This window comes from Scyliorhinus torazame, chromosome X, assembly GCF_047496885.1.
Source record: "Scyliorhinus torazame isolate Kashiwa2021f chromosome X, sScyTor2.1, whole genome shotgun sequence".
Taxonomy (NCBI): Eukaryota; Metazoa; Chordata; class Chondrichthyes; order Carcharhiniformes; family Scyliorhinidae; genus Scyliorhinus; species Scyliorhinus torazame.
Window position 1 is genome coordinate 25,617,435 of NC_092738.1, and position 22,584 is coordinate 25,640,018.

General features: G+C 49.7%; 1 protein-coding gene across 1 annotated transcript in view; it reads right to left on the minus strand.

Moving 5' to 3' along the window:
* wnt1 (wingless-type MMTV integration site family, member 1) overlaps positions 1 to 22,255 on the minus strand; it is a 268,502-nt gene extending 246,247 nt beyond the window's left edge. Inside the window, exons 1-3 of the mRNA XM_072493819.1 lie at positions 22,231 to 22,255; positions 21,442 to 21,537; positions 20,984 to 21,237 (exon numbers count right to left, since the gene is read on the minus strand). Coding sequence (XP_072349920.1) covers positions 20,984 to 21,237; positions 21,442 to 21,533 — 346 coding nt within the window. The 5' untranslated portion in view covers positions 21,534 to 21,537; positions 22,231 to 22,255. The remainder of the gene's footprint in view (positions 1 to 20,983; positions 21,238 to 21,441; positions 21,538 to 22,230) is intronic.
* Positions 22,256 to 22,584: the final 329 nt, after the last annotated feature.

The following is a 22,584-nucleotide window of genomic DNA, read 5'->3' on the forward strand; positions in this document are numbered from 1 at the left end:
CCTACGAGGGAACAAGCGGTCCTAGATCTGGTCCTGTGTAATGAGACAGGATTGATTCAGGATCTCATAGTTAGGGATCCTCTCGGAAGGAGCGATCACAATATGGTGGAATTGAAAATACAGATGGAGGGTGAGAAGGTAAAATCAAGCACTAGTGTTTTGTGCTTAAACAAAGGAGATTACAATGGGATGAGAGAAGAACTAGCTAAGGTAGACTGGGAGCAAAGAGTTTATGGTGAAACAGTTGAGGAACAGTGGAGAACCTTCCAAGCGATTTTTCACCGTGCTCAGCAAAGGTTTATACCAACAAAAAGGAAGGACGGTAGAAAGAGGGAAAATCGACCGTGGATATCTAAGGAAATAAGGGAGAGTATCAAATTGAAGGAAAAAGCATACAAAGTAGCAAAGATTAATGGGAGACTAGAGGACTGGGAAATCTTTAGGGGGCAACCGAAAGCTACTAAAAAAGCTATAAAGAAGAGTAAGATAGATTATGAGAGTAAACTTGCTCAGAATATAAAAACAGATAGTAAAAGTTTCTACAAATATATAAAACAAAACAGAGTGGCTGAGGTAAATATTGGTCCTTTAGAGGATGAGAAGGGAGATTTAATAATGGGAGATGAGGAAATGGCTGAGGAACTGAACAGGTTTTTTGGGTCGGTCTTCACAGTGGAAGACACAAATAACATGCCAGTGACTGATGGAAAGGAGGCTATGACAGGTGAGGACCTTGAGAGGATTGTTATCACCAAGGAGGTAGTGATGTGCAAGCTAATGGGGCTAAAGGTAGACAAGTCTCCTGGCCCTGATGGAATGCATCCCAGAGTGCTAAAAGAGATGGCTAGGGAAATTGTAAATGCACTAGTGATAATTTACCAAAATTCACTAGACTCTGGGGGGGTCCCGGCGGATTGGAAATTAGCAAACGTGACACCACTGTTTAAAAAAGGAGGTAGGCAGAAAGCGGGTAATTATAGGCCAGTAAGCTTAACTTCGATAGTAGGGAAGATGCTGGAATCTATCATCAAGGAAGAAATAGCGAGGCATCTGGATGGAAATTGTCCCATTGAGCAGACGCAGCATGGGTTCATAAAGGGCAGGTCGTGCCTAACTAATTTAGTGGAATTTTTTGAGGACATTACCAGTGCGGTCGATAACGGGGAGCCAATGGATGTGGTATATCTGGATTTCCAGAAAGCCTTTGACAAGGTGCCACACAAAAGGTTGCTGCATAAGATAAAGATGCATGGCATTAAGGGGAAAGTAGTAGCATGGATAGAGGATTGGTTAATTAATAGAAAGCAAAGAGTGGGGATTAATGGGTGTTTCTCTGGTTGGCAATCAGTAGCTAGTGGTGTCCGTCAGGGATCAGTGTTGGGCCCACAACTGTTCACAATTTACATAGATGATTTGGAGTTGGGGACCAAGGGCAATGTGTCCAAGTTTGCAGACGACACTAAGATGAGTGGTAAAGCAAAAAGTGCAGAGGATACTGGAAGTCTGCAGAGGGATTTGGATAGGCTAAGTGAATGGGCTAGGGTCTGGCAGATGGAGTACAATGTTGACAAATGTGAGGTTATCCATTTTGGTAGGAATAACAGCAAAAGAGATTATTATTTAAATGATGAACTATTAAAACATGCTGCTGTGCAGAGAGACCTGGGTGTGCTAGTGCATGAGTCGCATAAAGTTGGTTTACAGGTGCAACAGGTAATTAAAAAGGCAAATGGAATTTTGTCCTTCATTGCTGGAGGGATGGAGTTTAAGACTAGGGAGGTTATGCTGCAATTGTATAAGGTGTTAGTGAGGCCACACCTGGAGTATTGTGTTCAGTTTTGGTCTCCTTACTTGAGAAAGGACGTACTGGCACTGGAGGGTGTGCAGAAGAGATTCACTAGGTTAATCCCAGAGCTGAAGGGGTTGGATTACGAGGAGAGGTTGAGTAGACTGGGACTGTACTCGTTGGAATTTAGAAGGATGAGGGGAGATCTTATAGAAACATATAAAATTATGAAGGGAATAGATAGGATAGATGCGGGCAGGTTGTTTCCACTGGCGGGTGAAAGCAGAACTAGGGGGCATAGCCTCAAAATAAGGGGAAGTAGATTTAGGACTGAGTTTAGGAGGAACTTCTTCACCCAAAGGGTTGTGAATCTATGGAATTCCTTGCCCAGTGAAGCAGTAGAGGCTCCTTCATTAAATGTTTTTAAGATAAAGATAGATAGTTTTTTGAAGAATAAAGGGATTAAGGGTTATGGTGTTCGGGCCGGAAAGTGGAGCTGAGTCCACAAAAGATCAGCCATGATCTCATTGAATGGTGGAGCAGGCTCGAGGGGCCAGATGGCCTACTCCTGCTCCTAGTTCTTATGTTCTTATGTTCTAACTCCAATTGGCAGGATGTGACCAGCGATGTACCACAGGGATCTGTGTTGGGGCCTCAATTAACAACTTGGATGATGAATAATTATCTGAGGAAGGAGCAATGCTCCGAAAGCTAGTGATTTGAAACAAACCTGTTGGACTTTAACCTGGTGTTGTAAGACTTCTGACTGAAATATTTAAGGTATTAACAGGAAAAGACAGGGTAGATAAAGATAAACTATTCCACTGGTTGGAGATTCTAAAACTAGGGGAGGCATAGTCTAAAGATTAGGGCCAGACCGTTCAGGAGCGATGTTAGGAAGAACCTCTTCACTCAAAGTGTGGTAGAGGTTTGAAACTCTCTCCCACAAACTGCAGGTGAAGCTAGAACACTTGTCAATTTTAAATCTGAGATAGAGAGATTTTTGTGAAGCAAAGATATGAAGAGATATGGGCCATAGGAGTTAAGTCACAGATCAGCCATGATCTCATTGAATGGCGGGACAGACTCGAGGGGCTGAATGGCCCACTCCTGTTCCTATGTTCCGATGTAGAGCGAGGGACGGGAGGTAAGGGGCGCGATTCTCCACTCCCACGCCGGTTGGGAGAATCGCCTGGGCCGCCAAAATTTCCGGGGACGCCGGTCCGACGCCCTCCTGCGATTCTCCCAAGCGGCGGGAACGGCCCGGTCGAGTTTCGCGGGCCGCAGGCCGGAGGATCGCCGGAGACACGCAAAATGGCGATTCTCCGGCACCCCCGCTATTCTGAGGCCCGGACGGGCCGAGCGGCCAGGCCAAAACGGCGGGTTCCCCCCGGTGCCGTCCACACCTGGTCGCTGCAGTCGTGGGCGGTGCGTGAACGCTGGGGGGGCGGCCTGTGGGGGGGGGTGGGGGGTGGGGGGGCGAGGGGGGATCCTGCTCCGGGCTTCACCTGCAATGTGGGGTGGCCCGCGATCGGTGCCCACCGATCGTCGGGCCGTCCTCTCTGAAGGAGGGCCTCCTTCCTTCCGCGGCCCCGCAAGATCCGTCCCCCATCTTCTTGCGGGGCGGATTTAGAGAGGACGACAACCACGCATGCGCGGATGACGCCCGTTATGCGGCGCCGGCCGCGTCATCTATGCGGCGCCGCTTTTACGCGGGCGACAAGGCCTGGCGCGGGTAGATGACGCGGCCCCGATACTGGCCCATCGTCAGGGCCTGAATCGGTCGGGACCGGGGCCGTTCCGCGCCGTCGTGAACCTCGACGGCGTTCACGACGGCGCGGCCACTTCGGCGTGGGAGTGGAGAATCCCGCCCAAGGTGAGGGATGGGAGTTAGACAGAGAGAATGGAGGTTGAGAGAGGGATGGGAAGTAGAGAAAGAGATGGGCGGTGGAGAGAGGGACGGACGGGAGGTTGAGAGAGACGGGAGGTAGAGAGAGAGAGATGGGAGATAGAGAGAGACGGGAGGTAGAGAGAAAGACGGGCGGTTGCGAGAGAGAGACAGGAGATAGAGAGAGAGATGGAATGTAGAGAGAGGAGATGGAGGGAGAGAGTGAGAAAGGAGATAGAGAGAGAAAGAGACAGAAGGTAGAGAGAGAGAGACAGGAGGTAGAGAGAGAGACAGAGACAGAGAGAGAGACAGGAGGTACAGAGAGAGATTGAGCAGGTTGGGCAGAGAGGGAGAGAGAGAGAGAGAGAGACAGGTAGTAGTGAAAGGGACAGTGGGTAAAGGAGGTTAAGTGACTGGGCAAAACCCTGGCAAGTGGAATATAATGTGGGAAAATGTTGGGCAATTTGGTCGTGTAATTATCCAGGAGCCTCGAGAAAGAAGGTTCACTGAGGTTTATTATAAACCTGAGGGTTAAGGTTGGTTCCACAGCATAAACAATCGCGTCCCAGTCAGGGACTAAAGAAAGTCCCGGCCCCAATTTGGGCCGGTATTTAAAGGGCTGAGGTCGCCAAACCAGCCTCCGCTCACTAACGGGGAAGGTCCTATTTTCTGAGTCCCACAGGGAGATCGATCAGTGTATCCCCGTGGGCCACATGAGAGTTATCAGGACAGTATCGATTGGCCTGCTGTGGTTTCCTCTGAGGTAGGCTCCCTGTGTCTGAGGTGGTCAATGTGTTTTCACTTTTTGTTTCGCTGGTTTTCACCTTGTATGAGCCCGGCCCCATTTTCTCCACCACGGCCCCTAGGATCCATTGAGAACCGTCCCCAAAACGACGGGCATGTACCCATCTCCCGGCCTCACGGCGCCTTACATCCGGTGGTCGTGATGCTTTTTAAAATATGTCTTGCTTTGCCTCCACTTTCCCGTTGAAATTCGGGAACGTCAGGCGTTGCCAGGAGGCGTTGGCCCATGAGTAGGTCCATCAGTGCCACCCCGGGTATTACGTGCGGTATGGTCCTGTATTTTAACAAGAATCGTGCCAGCTTCTTGTCGAGGGAGCTTGGGTTCTGTTTCCTTGTGGTGCATTTGAACATCTGGTGGACCGCCCGCTCGGCTAAACCATTCGTGGATGGTATGGGGTTATACAGATGCGTTTTACCCCATTGGTTGGCATGAATGCCCGGCCGGTAAATGGGGTCCCATTGTCGGTGATGACGCCTGGTGCAGTTTTGATCCACAGTGACTCTTGAGGTAGTGGAGACCCGCGATGGACGTCCGACCGTTTCGAATTAGCGTCTAGGAGGATCAGGAATATCGACCCCAGGAGCGGTCCAGTGAAATCGGGATTCACCAGCATCCAGGGCAGTCTGGGCCATTCCCAGGGCTGGAGCGAGGCTGGCAGAGGGAGCTACTGGTTCTCCTGGCAAGCCGGGCACTGTTTCACCGCGTGTTCAATGTCCCGATCGGGTCCAGGCCGCCACTCATAACTCCTCGCCAGCACCTTCATTTGCGAGACGGCAGGATATCCGTTGTGTAGTTCTTGCAGTATCGTGCGCCAACCCAGTCGCGGGACAGCCACTCGTACTCCCCAGTGAATGATACCATCTTCCATGCTGAGCTCCTGTTGCTTTGTGAGGAAGGGCTGTAGGGGCAGCACGGTAGCATTGTGGATAGCACAATTGCTTCACAGCTCCAGGGTCCCAGGTTCGATTCCCGGCTTGGGTCACTGTCTGTGCGGAGTATGCACATCCTCCCGGGTCTGCGTGGGTTTCCTCCGGGTGCTCCGGTTTCCTCCCACAGTCCAAAGATGTGCAGGTTAGGTGGATTGGCCATGATAAATTGCCCTTAGTGTCCAAAATTGCCCTTAGAGTTGGGTGGGGTTACTGGGTTACTGGGGATAGGGTGGAGGTGTTGACCTTGTGTAGGGTGCTCTTTCCAAGAGCCGGTGCAGACTCGATGGGCCGAATGGCCTCCTTCTGCACTGTAAATTCTATGTAAGTCTGCCGTAGGGGCTCCCACTGCCCCACTGCTCAGGACGATGTGGCGTAACTTCGCCAGCGCAGAGTCCTTTTGAGTCAATGTGCGAATCTGCTTGGCTGTCACGAGTAGGGCATCCATAACGTTTAAGGTCACCATGACTTTGTCCATCACTGGGGGGGCGGCTCGCGGGCAGCGATGGCTCGAATGTGCTGCTAATCGTAACATCCAGAGTTGGATCTGGACCAAGTGCATTGGGGGAATTGCCTAATCCTCCTTGAAGAGGCCCAATAGGGGTTTATGGTCCGTGATAATGGCGTCCAAAGACGTGCTGGTTGGACTTCTTCAATGCATGTACCACAGCCAATCCTTCTTTCTCGATCTGGGCATATCGTCTCTCTGCGTCAGCCAAGGTCCTGGATGCATTCGCTATCGGTCGCCCAGTGCTATCGTCCCACCGATGGAGTAATACGGCTTCAACTTCATAAGGCAGGTCGCAGGTCAGGATGAGCAATCTTGAGGTTTCATGGTGTACCAGTATTTTAGATAACAGCAATTGCCTTTTTACCCTGGCGAAAGCTTCCGCCTGTGGTGTTTGCCGAGACCACTTTTGGTCCTTCTTTAGAAGCATGTGTAAAGGTGCGACCAGGATAACTAAAATTGGTATAAATTTACCGCAGTAATTTGCGAGTCCCAGGAATGACTTTCGTTTTGATGTGCTTTCCTGCGCCGGGTCTCTTTTACGGCCGCTACTTTTTCTTCCACCGGGCGCAGGTCAATATCCGAGGCATGTGACTTCCTTTGCCTAGAACACACACTCGTCTGAGTTGGGGAATCGCCAGAGAGTTTCTTCCAGGTTGTCCCTTCCTGAGGTCAGGACATTGTCCAGGTACACTGCTACTCCGGGCAGTCCTTGGAGGACGTTTTCCATTACTCTCTGGAAGACGGCACAGCCCGAAGGGGAGCCCAGTGTACTTGTGGGTAGTGATAGTGACATATTTCTGCCATGTTATACCCATCTCCAGCTGGAGGTACGCGTGGCTCAAGTTAAGTGTTGAAAATGTGGGGCTACCAGACAATTTTGCAGACAGATCCTCGATGGGGCACTGGTCCAAGCAAGAGGCTCTGTTCACCGTTGCTGAAAAAGCGGACCGCGTGGCCGGCTTCAACACAGGGACCACTGGTGCTGCCCATTTAATGAATTGGACCGGGCGTATGATGCCTAGGTTCTCCAACCACTTCTATTCTGTCTCCACCTTCATGAGTAAGGCATAGGGGACCGGTCACACCCTAAAGTACTTTGGCTGGGCCTCCGGGATGACATAAATTTTCGCCCTGGCCCCTGTTACTTTTCTGAGGCCTTGCTGGAAAACATCTGGATACTTCCCAAGGACCTTGTTCGTATAAGTTGCTAGTGCCCATCTTGAAGATCTGCTGCCAGTCTCGGCAACGATTTTGCAACCAATCTCGGCCTAAAAGCCTGGGTCCTGGTCCTTGTACACAATCAATGGAAGTTGGACTGTCTGTTGTCCGTGGGTGACTGGGGTCACGGTAGCTCCCATGATTTTGAATGGTTCCCTTGTATAGGTTGCCAACCTGGCTTCCGATTGCGTACGCCTAGGGGCAGGATGCCCATTCGGAGTCGACGAAAGGTGTGCTGTTCAATGATGGAGATGGCGGCTCCTGTGTTGACCTCCATGTCTAGGGGGTGACCATTGACCTCAACGTTAATCCGGATTGGGGCCACTTTAGGGGTGGTGATGCAATTTAGTTGGATCAGCTGTTCCCCCTCAGGCTGGTCAGTGTAAGGCCCTGGCCTGAGGTGGCTTCGTCTTCTGGCTGGGGTGGCACCTGCTCTGCCGACTCTGGTGGCTTTGGCGTGGGCGTGACCTATGACCACATGTGCAGCAACCCTGCGAGTGCTCCCTGCAGTCCTCGTGGGAGGTATCCCGTCTGTCTGTGGTGGCTCGGGACCGTCAGGCCTCGTCTTGGCACCATATTCCTGATTGTCAACTTAGAGGTGGGCGGGTCACGTGAGTGTCGTCCTTAGGAGGAGCAGTTCTCTGTGGAAGCTGTAATTGAGGGAACCCTGGAGTTCCTGGAGCCTTTCTTTAGCGTTTTCGCCAAGTCCAAGGTCGGCTCTTCCAATCGTTTCCTCTGGGTTGTTACGTTACATATACCGCACACTAATCGGTCTCTGAGCATCTCTGAGAGGGACGGTCCATACTCACAATGTTCCGCTGGTTTCTGGAGCCGTGATAGGAATTCTGTGACAGATTCTCCGGGGATTCTTCCAGCCATATTGAATCTTTGTAATATTACAGATCGTTTCGGGTGATTCACCGTTAGTTTGATGAGTTCGCCGAAGGACTTTGCGTCTGGGGCTGCCAGGTAGGCGAGGCTTTTGATGATGTGAAACAGTGGGGCCCACAATCGGTCAGAAGAATCACCTTCTGTCGGTCTTCTGTCTCCATGCCATTTGCCCGAATGACGTATCAGGAATGACTCCAATCCACTATGCCTACATCGTATGGCTCTAACATCCTGAACAGCGGTATTTTAGAATTTCCTTCGGTTTCGTTTTTTTACCGGACTATTAGGTTACGGCAACTTGTCCAGAATATTTTTTTTCCCCTTGTCCCCAGCATAATGATTCAGGAGTCCCGAGAAAGGAGGTTCTCTCAGGTTTATTATAAACTTAAAGGTTAAGGCCACTAATGCGGCATCCGAGATTCCCGGTCCAGCTTTGGACCGGTATTTAAAGGGCTAAGTATTTAGCCCCCAGTTGGGCGAACCTTCGCTCACTAACCTGGAAGCTCATATTCCCTGAGACCCACCGGGAGATCTATCAGTGCATCCCCCATGGGCCTCATGGGGGTTATCACAGCTAAGACGAATAAAAGAGCTGAAAATTATTTAATTGGAGCTAGACTGCAGAAAGAGCTTTAAGGGTCCTCATGCATAAATCACAAAAAGCTAGCATGCAAGTTTGGCAGCTAATCGGGAAGGCAAATGGACAACTGGGGCGCAATTCTCCGACCCCCCCCCCCCCCCCCCCCCCCACCGGGTCGGAGAATCGCCGGGGGCTGGTGTGAATCCCGCCCCCGCCGTGTCCCGAATTCTCCGCCACCAGAGATTCGGCAGGGGCGGGAATCGCGCCAGCCGGCGGGGCGGAAATCACTCTGGCGCGGGCCTAGTCCCACAAGGTGAGGGCTTGGCCCCCAAAGGTGCGGAGACGTCCGCACCTTTGGGGCGGCCCGAATCCGGAGTGGTTCTCGCCACTCCATCCCGCCGGGACCCCCCCCCGCCCCACCGGGTAGGGGAGAATCCCGCCCCAGGTCTTTATTTCAAAGAGAATGGTACATAAAAATAATAAATTCTTGCTAAAACTATACAAGGCATCAGTTAGACCACACTTGGAATACTGTGAACAATTTGGTCCCCTTAACTGAGGAAAGATATACCGGTTCACTAGAAGGTTCACTAGGTTGATCTCGGCTATGGAGAGATTTTCTTATGAGGAGAGGCTGAGTAGGTTGGGCCTGTCCTCATTGGAGTTTCGAAGAATGAGAGGCGACCTGATTGAGACATATCGGATTCTCAGGGGGTTTGACAGGGTCGATGCTGAGAGGTTGTTTCCTCTTGTGGGAGTCTAGGACCAGAGGGCATAATCTCAGAGTGAGGGGTCACCCATTTCAGACAGAGATGAGGAGGAATTTCTCAGAGGGGAGTGAATCTGTGGAATTCTTTATCGCAGAGAGCTGTAGAGGCTGGGACATTAACTATGTTCAAGGCTGAGATAGACAGATTTTCAAACGTGCTTGTTAGGTGAATTGGACATTCTGAATTCTCCCTCTGTGACCCGAACAGGCGCCGGAATGTGGCGACTAGGGGCTTTTCACAGTAACTTCATTGCAGTGTTAATGTAAACCTACTTGTGACAATAATAAAGATTATTATTACTTAATCAGTAAGGGAATCGAGGGTTATGGGCATAAGGCGGGAAAGTGGAGTTGAGAATTGTATCAACTCAGCTCAGTCATGATCTCATTGAATGACAGAGCAGACGCGGGCTCAATGGCCTTCTTCTGCTCCAACGTCTTATGATCTTATCGTCTAAGGTAGAGGGAGAAAGAGAGGAGGTAATGAAATGAAATGAAAATCGCTTATTGTCACAAGTAGGCTTCAAATGAAGTTATTAAGAGTGAGTGAGAGAGAGAAAGAAAAGGGTAGAGAGAGTGTGAGGGAGAGAGAGAGAGGCAGTAGAGGGAGAGGCGGTAGAGAGAGAGAGTGAAAGAGACAGGAGGTACAGAGAGAGAGATAGGAGGCAGAGAGAGGCAGGGATACAGAAGGCATGGGCAGAAGAGGGGTGGAGGTAGAGAAGGGGGTATAGGAGGTAAAGAGAGGGGATTTAGGAGGTAGAGAACGAACGGTACAGGAGGTAGAGAGAGAGAGTGGAAAGGAGGTAGAGAGAGGGGGTATAGGAGGTAGAGAGAGGGCGGTATAGGAGGTAGAGAGAGGGGGTATAGGAGGTAGAGAGAGGGGGTAGAGGAGGTAGAGAGAGGGGTGGATAGGAGGTAGAGAGAGAGGGTATAGGAGGTAGAGAGAGGGGGTATAGGAGGTAGAGAGAGGGGGTATAGGAGGTAGAGAGAGGGGGTATAGGAGGTAGAGAGAGGGGGGTATAGGAGGTGGAGAGAGGGGGTATAGGAGGTAGAGAGAGGGGGGTATAGGAGGTAGAGAGAGGGGGGTATAGGAGGTAGAGAGAGGGGGGTATAGCAGGTAGAGAGAGGGGGGTATAGCAGGTAGTGAGAGGGGGGAATAGGAGGTAGAGAGAGGGGGTATAGGAGGTAGAGAGAGGGGGGTATAGGAGGTGGAGAGAGGGGGTATAGGAGGTAGAGAGAGGAGGGTATAGGAGGCAGAGAGAGGGGGGTATAGGAGGTAGAGAGAGGGGGGTATAACAGGTAGTGAGGGGGGAATAGGAGGTAGAGAGAGGGGGTATAGGAGGTAGAGAGAGGGGGGTATAGGAGGTAGAGAGAGGGGGTATAGGAAGTAGAGAGAGGGGGGTATAGGAGGTAGAGAGAGGGGATTTAGGAGGTAGAGAACGAACGGTACAGGAGGTAGAGAGAGAGAGTGGAAAGGAGGTAGAGAGAGGGGGTATAGGAGGTAGAGAGAGGGCGGTATAGGAGGTAGAGAGAGGGGGTATAGGAGGTAGAGAGAGGGGGTAGAGGAGGTAGAGAGAGGGGTGGATAGGAGGTAGAGAGAGAGGGTATAGGAGGTAGAGAGAGGGGGTATAGGAGGTAGAGAGAGGGGGTATAGGAGGTAGAGAGAGGGGGTATAGGAGGTAGAGAGAGGGGGGTATAGGAGGTGGAGAGAGGGGGTATAGGAGGTAGAGAGAGGGGGGTATAGGAGGTAGAGAGAGGGGGGTATAGGAGGTAGAGAGAGGGGGGTATAGCAGGTAGAGAGAGGGGGGTATAGCAGGTAGTGAGAGGGGGGAATAGGAGGTAGAGAGAGGGGGTATAGGAGGTAGAGAGAGGGGGGTATAGGAGGTGGAGAGAGGGGGTATAGGAGGTAGAGAGAGGAGGGTATAGGAGGCAGAGAGAGGGGGGTATAGGAGGTAGAGAGAGGGGGGTATAACAGGTAGTGAGGGGGGAATAGGAGGTAGAGAGAGGGGGTATAGGAGGTAGAGAGAGGGGGGTATAGGAGGTAGAGAGAGGGGGTATAGGAAGTAGAGAGAGGGGGGTATAGGAGGTAGAGAGAGGGGGTATAGGAGGTAGAGAGAGGGGGTATAGGAGGTAGAGAGAGGGGGGTATAGGAGGTAGAGAGAGGGGTGTATAGGAGGTAGAGAGACGGGGGTATAGGAGGTAGAGAGAGGGGGGTATAACAGGTAGAGAGAGGGGGGTATAGGGGGAAGAGAGAGGGGGGTATAGGAGGTAGAGTGAGGGGGGTATAGGAGGTAGAGAGAGGGGGTATAGGAGGTAGAGAGAGGGGGGTATAGGAGGTAGAGAGAGGGTGTATAGGAGGTAGAGAGAGGAGGGTATAGGAGGTAGAGAGAGGGGGGTATAGGAGGAAGAGAGAGGGGGGTATAGGAGGTAGAGAGAGGGGGTATAGGAGGAAGAGAGAGGGTGTATAGGAGGTAGAGAGAGTGGGATATAGGAGGTAGAGAGAGGGGGTATAGGAGGAAGAGAGAGGGGGTATAGGAGGTAGAGAGAGGGGGGTATAGGAGGAAGAGAGAGGGGGTATAGGAGCTAGAGAGAGGGGGGTATAGGAGGTAGAGAGAGGGGGTATAGGAGCTAGAGAGAGGGGGGTATAGGAGGTAGAGAGAAGGGGTTTAGGAGGGAGAGAGAGGAGCGTATAGGAGGTAGAGAGAGGGGGTATAGGAGGTAGAGAAAGGGGGAATAGGAGGGAGAGAGAGGGGGTATAGGAGGTAGAGAGAGGGGGTATAGGAGGTAGAGAGAGGGGGTATAGGAGGTAGAGAGAGGGGGTACAGGAGGTAGAGAGAGGGGGGTATAGGAGGTAGAGAGGGGGTATAGGAGGTAGAGAGAGGGGGGTATAGGAGGTAGAGAGAGGGGGTATAGGAGGTAGGGGGGTTCAGGAGGTAGAGAGAGGAGGGTATAGTAGGTAGGGGGGTTCAGGAGGTAGAGAGGGGGGTATAGGAGGTAGAGAGAGGGGGTATAGGAGGTAGAGAGAGGGGGGTATAGGAGGTAGAGAGAGGGGGTATCGGAGTTAGAGAGAGGGGGGTATAGGAGGTAGAGAAAGGGGGTACAGGAGGTAGAGAGAGGGGGGTATAGGAGGAAGAGAGAGGGGGATATAGGAGGTAGAGAGAGGGGGTATAGGAGGTAGAGAGAGGGGGGTATAGGAGGTAGAGAGAGGGCGTATAGGAGGTAGAGAGTGGAGGGTATAGGAGGTAGAGAGAGGAGGATATAGGAGGTAGAGAGAGGGGGTATAGGAGGTAGAGACAGAGGGGGCATAGGAGGTAGAGTAAGGAGCGCATAGGTGGTAGAGAGAGGGGGGTATAGGAGGTAGAGAGGGGAGAGAAAGGAGAGAGAGTTACAGGAGAGAGAGAGTTACAGGGGATGAAGAGAGTTACAGGAGACAGAGAGAGTTACAGGAGATAGAGAGAGTTACAGGAGATAGAGAGAGTTACAGGGGAGAGAGAGAGTTACAGGAGATAGAGAGAGGTACAGGAGAGAGAGAGAGTTACAGGAAAGAGAAAGTGACAGGAGAGAGAGAGTTCCTGGAGAGAGGGAGAGTTACAGGAGAGAGAGTTACAGGAGATAGATAGAGTTACAGAAGAGAGAGAGAGAGTTACAGGAGACAGAGCGAGTTACAGGAGAGAGAGAGTTACAGGAGAGAGAGAGAGTTACAGGAGAGAGAGATTTACAGGAGACAAAGAGAGTTCCAGAAGATAGAGAAAGTTACAGGAGAGAGAGAGAGAGTGACAGGAGAGAGAGAGAGTTACAGGGGATAGAGAGAGTTACAGGAAATAGAGAGAATTCCAGGAGATAGAGAGAGTTACAGGAGAGAGAGTTACAGGAGAGAGAGAGAGTTACAGGAGAGAGAGAGTTACAGGAGAGAGAGTTACAGGAGAGAGAGAGAGTTACAGGAGAGAGAGAGAGAGTTACAGGAGAGAGAGAGAGTTACAGGAGGGAGAGAGAGTTACAGGAGAGAGAGAGAGAGTTACAGGAGAGAGAGAGAGAGAGAGTTACAGGAGAGAGAGAGAGTTACAGGAGAGAGAGAGAGAGTTACGGGAGAGAGAGAGAGTTACAGGAGATAGAGAGAGTTACAGGAGAGAGAGAGAGTTACAGGAGAGAGAGAGAGTTACAGGAGGGAGAGAGAGTTACAGGAGGGAGAGAGAGTTACAGGAGAGAGAGAGAGTTACAGGAGAGAGAGAGAGTTACAGGAGAGAGAGAGTTACAGGAGATAGAGAGAGTTACAGGAAAGAGAGAGAGGTACAGGAGAGAGAGAGTTACAGGAGACAGAGAGAGAGTTACAGGAGGGAGAGAGAGTTACAGGAGAGAGAGAGAGTTACAGGAGAGAGAGAGAGTTACAGGAGAGAGAGAGAGTTACAGGAGAGAGAGAGTTACAGGAGATAGAGAGAGTTACAGGAGATAGAGAGAGTTACAGGAAAGAGAGAGAGTTACAGGAGATCGAGAGAGTTACAGGGGAGCGAGAGAGTTACAGGAGAGAGAGAGAGTTACAGGAGAGAGAGAGAGAGTTACAGGAGAGAGAGAGAGAGTTACAGGAGAGAGAGAGAGAGTTACAAGAGAGAGAGAGAGAGTTACAGGAGAGAGAGAGAGTTACAGGAGAGAGAGAGAGTTACAGGAGAGAGAGAGAGTTACAGGAGATAGAGAGAGTTACAGGAGAGAGAGAGAGAGTTACAGGAGAGAGAGAGAGAGTTACAGGAGAGAGAGAGAATTGCAGGAGAGAGAGTTACAGGAGAGAGAGAGTTACAGGAGATAGAGAGAGTTACAGGAGAGAGAGAGAGAGTTACAGGAGACAGAGAGAGAGTTACAGGAGGGAGAGAGAGTTACAGGAGAGAGAGAGAGTTACAGGAGAGAGAGAGAGTTACAGGAGAGAGAGAGTTACAGGAGATAGAGAGAGTTACAGGAAAGAGAGAGAGGTACAGGAGAGAGAGAGTTACAGGAGATAGAGAGAGTTACAGGAGATAGAGAGAGTTACAGGAGAGAGAGAGAGTTACAGGAGAGAGAGAGTTACAGGAGATAGAGAGAGTTACAGGAGATAGAGAGAGTTACAGGAGAGAGAGAGAGTTACAGGAGAGAGAGAGAGTTACAGGAGAGAGAGAGTTACAGGAGATAGAGAGAGTTACAGGAGAGACAGAGAGTTACAGAAGAGAGAGAGAGTTACAGGAGAGAGAGAGAGAGTTACAGGAGAGAGAGAGTTACAGGAGAGAGAGAGTTACAGGAGAGAGAGAGTTACAGGAGAGAGAGAGTTACAGGAGATAGAGAGAGTTACAGGAGATCGAGAGAGTTACAGGAGAGAGAGAGAGTTACAGGAGAGAGAGAGTTACAGGAGAGAGAGTGAGTTACAGGAGATAGAGAGAGTTACAGGAGAGAGAGAGAGAGAGTTACAGGAGAGAGAGAGAGTTACAGGAGAGAGAGAGAGTTACAGGAGAGAGAGAGAGTTACAGGAGAGAGAGAGAGTTACAGGAGAGAGAGAGAGAGTTACAGGAGAGAGAGAGAGTTACAGGAGAGAGAGAGAGTTACAGGAGATAGAGAGAGTTACAGGAGATAGAGAGAGTTACAGGAGAGAGAGAGAGTTACAGGAGAGAGAGAGTTACAGGAGATAGAGAGAGTTACAGGAGAGAGAGAGAGTTACAGGAGAGAGAGAGAGAGTTACAGGAGAGAGAGAGAGTTACAGGAGAGAGAGAGTTACAGGAGATAGAGAGAGTTACAGGAGATAGAGAGAGTTACAGGAGAGAGAGAGAGTTACAGGAGAGAGAGAGTTACAGGAGATAGAGAGAGTTACAGGAGAGAGAGAGAGTTACAGGAGAGAGAGAGAGAGTTACAGGAGAGAGAGAGTTACAGGAGAGAGAGAGTAACAGGAGAGAGAGAGTTACAGGAGAGAGAGAGAGAGTTACAGGAGAGAGAGATTTACAGGAGACAGAGAGAGTTACAGGAGAGAGAGAGAGTTACAGGAGAGAGAGAGTTACAAGAGAGAGAGTTACAGGAGAGAGAGAGAGAGAGAGAGTTACAGGAGAGAGAGAGAGAGAGTTACAGGAGAGAGAGAGAGTTACAGGAGAGAGAGAGTTACAAGAGAGGGAGTTACAGGAGAGAGAGAGAGAGAGAGTTACAGGAGAGAGAGAGAGAGTTACAGGAGGGAGAGAGAGTTACAGGAGAGAGAGTGTTACAGGAGAGAGAGAGTTACAGGAGATAGAGAGAGTTACAGGAGAGAGAGAGAGAGTTACAGGAGAGAGAGAGAGAGAGTTACAGGAGAGAGAGAGTTACAGGAGAGAGAGAGAGAGAGTTACAGGAGAGAGAGAGAGAGAGAGTTACAGGAGAGAGAGAGAGAGAGAGTTACAGGAGAGAGAGAGAGTTACAGGAGAGAGAGAGTTACAAGAGAGAGAGTTACAGGAGAGAGAGAGTTACAGGAGAGAGAGAGAGAGTTACAGGAGAGAGAGAGAGTTACAGGAGAGAGAGAGTGTTACAGGAGAGAGAGAGTTACAGGAGATAGAGAGAGTTACAGGAGAGAGAGAGAGAGTTACAGGAGAGAGAGAGAGAGTTACAGGAGAGAGAGAGTTACAGGAGAGAGAGAGAGAGAGTTACAGGAGAGAGAGAGAGTTACAGGAGAGAGAGAGTTACAGGAGAGAGAGAGAGAGAGAGTTACAGGAGAGAGAGAGTTACAGGAGAGAGAGAGAGTTACAGGAGAGAGAGTTACAGGAGATAGATAGAGTTACAGGAGAGAGAAAGAGTTACCGGAGAGAGAGAGAGTTACAGGAGAGAGAGAGAGTTACAGGAGACAGAGAGAGTTACAGGAGAGAGAGAGTTACAGGAGAGAGAGAGAGTTACAGGAGCGAGAGAGAGAGTTACAGGAGAGAGAGAGAGAGAGTTACAGGAGATAGAGAGAGTTACAGGAGAGAGAGAGAGTTACAGGAGAGAGAGAGAGAGTTACAGGAGAGAGAGAGTTACAGGAGAGAGAGAGAGTTACAGGAGAGAGAGAGAGTTACGGGAGAGAGAGTTACAGGAGATAGAGAGAGTTACAGGAGAGAGAGTTACAGGAGAGAGAGAGAGTTACAGGAGAGAGAGAGCTACAGGAGACAGAGTTACAGGAGAGAGAGAGAGTTACAGGAGAGAGAGAGAGAGTTACAGGAGAGAGAGTTACAGGAGATAGAGAGAGTTACAGGAGCGAGAGTTACAAGAGAGAGAGAGTTACAGGAGAGAGAGAGAGTTACAGGAGATGGAGCGAGTTACAGGAGATAGAGAGAGTTACAGGAGATAGAGAGAGTTACAGGGGAGAGAGAGAGTTACAGGAGATAGAGAGAGGTACAGGAGAGAGAGAGAGTTACAGGAAAGAGAAAGTGACAGGAGAGAGAGAGTTCCTGGAGAGAGGGAGAGTTACAGGAGAGAGAGTTACAGGAGATAGATAGAGTTACAGAAGAGAGAGAGAGAGTTACAGGAGACAGAGCGAGTTACAGGAGAGAGAGAGTTACAGGAGAGAGAGAGAGTTACAGGAGAGAGAGATTTACAGGACACAAAGAGAGTTCCAGAAGATAGAGAAAGTTACAGGAGAGAGAGAGAGAGTGACAGGAGAGAGAGAGAGTTACAGGGGATAGAGAGAGTTACAGGAAATAGAGAGAATTCCAGGAGATAGAGAGAGTTACAGGAGAGAGAGAGAGTTACAGGAGAGAGAGAGAGTTACAGGAGAGAGAGAGTTACAGGAGAGAGAGTTACAGGAGAGAGAGAGAGTTACAGGAGAGAGAGAGAGAGTTACAGGAGAGAGAGAGAGTTACAGGAGGGAGAGAGAGTTACAGGAGAGAGAGAGAGAGTTACAGGAGAGAGAGAGAGAGAGAGTTACAGGAGAGAGAGAGAGTTACAGGAGAGAGAGAGAGAGTTACGGGAGAGAGAGAGAGTTACAGGAGATAGAGAGAGTTACAGGAGAGAGAGAGAGTTACAGGAGAGAGAGAGAGTTACAGGAGGGAGAGAGAGTTACAGGAGGGAGAGAGAGTTACAGGAGAGAGAGAGAGTTACAGGAGAGAGAGAGAGTTACAGGAGAGAGAGAGTTACAGGAGATAGAGAGAGTTACAGGAAAGAGAGAGAGGTACAGGAGAGAGAGAGTTACAGGAGACAGAGAGAGAGTTACAGGAGGGAGAGAGAGTTACAGGAGAGAGAGAGAGTTACAGGAGAGAGAGAGAGTTACAGGAGAGAGAGAGAGTTACAGGAGAGAGAGAGTTACAGGAGATAGAGAGAGTTACAGGAGATAGAGAGAGTTACAGGAAAGAGAGAGAGTTACAGGAGATTGAGAGAGTTACAGGAGAGCGAGAGAGTTACAGGAGAGAGAGAGAGTTACAGGAGAGAGAGAGAGAGTTACAGGAGAGAGAGAGAGAGTTACAAGAGAGAGAGAGAGAGTTACAGGAGAGAGAGAGAGTTACAGGAGAGAGAGAGAGTTACAGGAGAGAGAGAGAGTTACAGGAGATAGAGAGAGTTACAGGAGAGAGAGAGAGAGTTACAGGAGAGAGAGAGAGAGTTACAGGAGAGAGAGAGAATTGCAGGAGAGAGAGTTACAGGAGAGAGAGAGTTACAGGAGATAGAGAGAGTTACAGGAGAGAGAGAGAGAGTTACAGGAGACAGAGAGAGAGTTACAGGAGGGAGAGAGAGTTACAGGAGAGAGAGAGAGTTACAGGAGAGAGAGAGAGTTACAGGAGAGAGAGAGTTACAGGAGATAGAGAGAGTTACAGGAAAGAGAGAGAGGTACAGGAGAGAGAGAGTTACAGGAGATAGAGAGAGTTACAGGAGATAGAGAGAGTTACAGGAGAGAGAGAGAGTTACAGGAGAGAGAGAGTTACAGGAGATAGAGAGAGTTACAGGAGATAGAGAGAGTTACAGGAGAGAGAGAGAGTTACAGGAGAGAGAGTTACAGGAGAGAGAGAGTTACAGGAGATAGAGAGAGTTACAGGAGAGACAGAGAGTTACAGAAGAGAGAGAGAGTTACAGGAGAGAGAGAGAGAGTTACAGGAGAGAGAGAGTTACAGGAGAGAGAGAGTTACAGGAGAGAGAGAGTTACAGGAGAGAGAGAGTTACAGGAGATAGAGAGAGTTACAGGAGATCGAGAGAGTTACAGGAGAGAGAGAGTTACAGGAGAGAGAGTGAGTTACAGGAGATAGAGAGAGTTACAGGAGAGAGAGAGAGAGAGTTACAGGAGAGAGAGAGAGTTACAGGAGAGAGAGAGAGTTACAGGAGAGAGAGAGAGTTACAGGAGAGAGAGAGAGTTACAGGAGAGAGAGAGTTACAGGAGAGAGAGAGAGTTACAGGAGAGAGAGAGAGTTACAGGAGATAGAGAGAGTTACAGGAGATAGAGAGAGTTACAGGAGAGAGAGAGAGTTACAGGAGAGAGAGAGTTACAGGAGATAGAGAGAGTTACAGGAGAGAGAGAGAGAGTTACAGGAGAGAGAGAGAGAGTTACAGGAGAGAGAGAGAGTTACAGGAGAGAGAGAGTTACAGGAGATAGAGAGAGTTACAGGAGATAGAGAGAGTTACAGGAGAGAGAGAGAGTTACAGGAGAGAGAGAGTTACAGGAGATAGAGAGAGTTACAGGAGAGAGAGAGAGTTACAGGAGAGAGAGAGAGAGTTACAGGAGAGAGAGAGTTACAGGAGAGAGAGAGTTACAGGAGAGAGAGAGAGAGTTACAGGAGAGAGAGAGTTACAGGAGAGAGAGAGTAACAGGAGAGAGAGAGTTACAGGAGAGAGAGAGAGAGTTACAGGAGAGAGAGATTTACAGGAGACAGAGAGAGTTACAGGAGAGAGAGAGAGTTACAGGAGAGAGAGAGTTACAAGAGAGAGAGTTACAGGAGAGAGAGAGAGAGAGAGAGAGAGTTACAGGAGAGAGAGAGAGAGAGAGTTACAGGAGAGAGAGAGAGTTACAGGAGAGAGAGAGTTACAAGAGAGGGAGTTACAGGAGAGAGAGAGAGAGAGAGTTACAGGAGAGAGAGAGAGAGTTACAGGAGGGAGAGAGAGTTACAGGAGAGAGAGAGTGTTACAGGAGAGAGAGAGTTACAGGAGATAGAGAGAGTTACAGGAGAGAGAGAGAGAGTTACAGGAGAGAGAGAGAGAGAGTTACAGGAGAGAGAGAGTTGCAGGAGAGAGAGAGAGAGAGTTACAGGAGAGAGAGAGAGAGAGAGTTACAGGAGAGAGAGAGAGAGAGAGTTACAGGAGAGAGAGAGTGTTACAGGAGAGAGAGAGTTACAAGAGAGAGAGTTACAGGAGAGAGAGAGTTACAGGAGAGAGAGAGAGAGTTACAGGAGAGAGAGAGAGTTACAGGAGAGAGAGAGTGTTACAGGAGAGAGAGAGTTACAGGAGAGAGAGTTACAGGAGATAGAGAGAGAGAGTTACAGGAGAGAGAGAGAGTTACAGGAGAGAGAGAGTTACAGGAGAGAGAGAGAGTTACGGGAGAAAGAGAGAGTTACAGGAGAGAGAGAGAGTTACAGGAGAGAGAGAGAGAGTTACAGGAGAGAGAGAGAGAGAGTTACAGGAGAGAGAGAGTTACAGGAGAGAGAGAGAGAGAGTTACAGGAGAGAGAGAGAGTTACAGGAGAGAGAGAGTTACAGGAGAGAGAGAGAGAGAGAGTTACAGGAGAGAGAGAGTTACAGGAGAGAGAGCGAGAGTTACAGGAGAGAGAGAGTTACAGGAGATAGATAGAGTTACAGGAGAGAGAAAGAGTTACCGGAGAGAGAGAGAGTTACAGGAGAGAGAGAGAGTTACAGGAGACAGAGAGAGTTACAGGAGAGAGAGAGTTACAGGAGAGAGAGAGAGTTACAGGAGCGAGAGAGAGAGTTACAGGAGAGAGAGAGAGAGAGTTACAGGAGATAGAGAGAGTTACAGGAGAGAGAGAGAGTTACAGGAGAGAGAGAGAGAGTTACAGGAGAGAGAGAGTTACAGGAGAGAGAGAGAGTTACAGGAGAGAGAGAGAGTTACGGGAGAGAGAGTTCCAGGAGATAGAGAGAGTTACAGGAGAGAGAGTTACAGGAGAGAGAGAGAGTTACAGGAGAGAGAGAGCTACAGGAGACAGAGAGAGTTACAGGAGAGAGAGAGAGTTACAGGAGAGAGAGAGAGAGTTACAGGAGAGAGAGTTACAGGAGATAGAGAGAGTTACAGGAGCGAGAGTTACAAGAGAGAGAGAGTTACAGGAGAGAGAGAGAGTTACAGGAGATGGAGCGAGTTACAAGATTCTACCTGGACAGAAATCGGAAGGGGCAGAGTTGGGGAGTAAAAAGATTAAATCTAAGAATTTGGGGGTGGGGGGGGGGGGGGGGGGAGCGAGAGTCCGCGACATACAGGACAGAGAAAGTGTTGGACGAGAGGATTATTGAAAATGAATGGGGAATGGGAAATACAGATAGAAAGAGCGAATAGGAGATGGTTTGTTCCAGATGAACATGCCTCCTGGAGCTAGCTGCACTCTCTGTCCCCAAGCTTGAGTAACTGCAACTTTGCACACAATCCCTGGGAGGACACCAGTAACGGGCTGGCTAATGGTATTCCAACCTTTCCCAATGGATCCCGCACCCCCCTGTCTCCCATCTGGGTCCACACCAACCTACCTCGGTTGACGAGCTTGCCGAAGATGTTGGGGCTTTGTGAGGTTGGGCAGTTCCAGCGTCGGTTCCTGAATTGCCACTTGCACTCCCTGATCGCCGTTTGCAGTCCCCCAGTGAGACTGTGCAGTATTCCCGGATTCTGACGGATGAGTTTCCTCTGCTTCCGGCTCAGTAGCTGCAAAGTGGGATCCAATACCAACTGGACGTACTTGGTGTCAGTGAGGAAGTTCGAGGAAGAAGCAATGTTGACAATGCCCCTGAAACAAACGGTACACACACACACACACACACACACACAGAGATTACAGGGTCACCACACAAGATTAGCAACCTGAAAAAAAAAATGTACACACTTCTCAAATGTCAAAACTACACTCTGCACCTGTTTGCAGGTTCCTGATGCAGACGATTATTTTTAAACAAGCTCATTATGATCTAGAGAGAGGGAAAAATAAACTTACCACCATCTCCCACTGTTATTTACTGCAAGCGTGTTTGACAGTGAGGTAAACGCCAAGAGCCACAAGGTTTTCAGTCCCAGGACTAATGTCATAATTCTGTGAGGCGGGAATTCTTGTGTTACAATGGGAAAAAAAACATTGATAGAGAGAGAGAGAGATTTTGTTTCGTCCTCCTCTTCTCTCTCTCCCCCCTCCCACCTCCTACCCCACCCACCCACTCTGATTTGAACAAACCCCTGAGGTTTTGAGGGGGACACACAGACAGTTTTGCCTGGAACTGGTAACCTGAGCGATTGGATCGGGGTCGCCTGCAAGCTGATCACAACGCACTTCCCTACACGGGGCTTTTCCCTGCCTCTTATAAATTTGTGGGGACTGGGGCTGGGTGGGTGAGAGGTGGGTGGGGGGATAGTACTGGACATGCCTCCCAGTTTAGAGGAACAATTGGCGGGAAAGGCGACACATTCTTCCCCTATTGCCTGCGCGATTAGGCCTGAGAGATGTCCATCAATCTGTTCATCCAGCGCCCTGTGAGGTTAATGTCCATGTAAGAGCAATCCTATTGTTCAGCAACATTCAGGGACTGAGAAGGCAGCCACTGCTATGTAAACCCTGTGTTAGCAATCCCCTCCCCTCTAGTCACCATCTAGACAATATTCAGATAATATTTATACTTTAAATCTTATTTACAAATACCAAGGGGCACAGTGACAGTGGCAGGGGACAAGCTCCCTCGGGAATCTCATGCTGGTTTTCGCTTTCCGACCGTACAGACGACATTGCTCTCACATTAGTTGGGTCGGAGTCCCCAGAGTCCTGCCTTTCACCGACTCCTGACTCCTCTGTCGCGGCGAGTGGAGCTGGTTGAATAGCATCGTTTAGATTGTGCGAGGTGTCACAGGATTCTTGTCAGTCGCAGCTCTGGTTTGAGTACATGTTTGTGTGTGTTTTTTTAATGTGTGTGTGTGTACAGTGACAGACAGAGAGAGATCATTCCCCGCCCCCCCCCCCCCCCCCATGATATCATGAGCAGAACGTGGCTGATTTAAACGCCCTGGATATATCTCATCAAGTTATTGCCACCGAAACTGCGCTGAAATTAACATTCCTCCTCCGTTTCGCCACACACACACTCGCACGCAT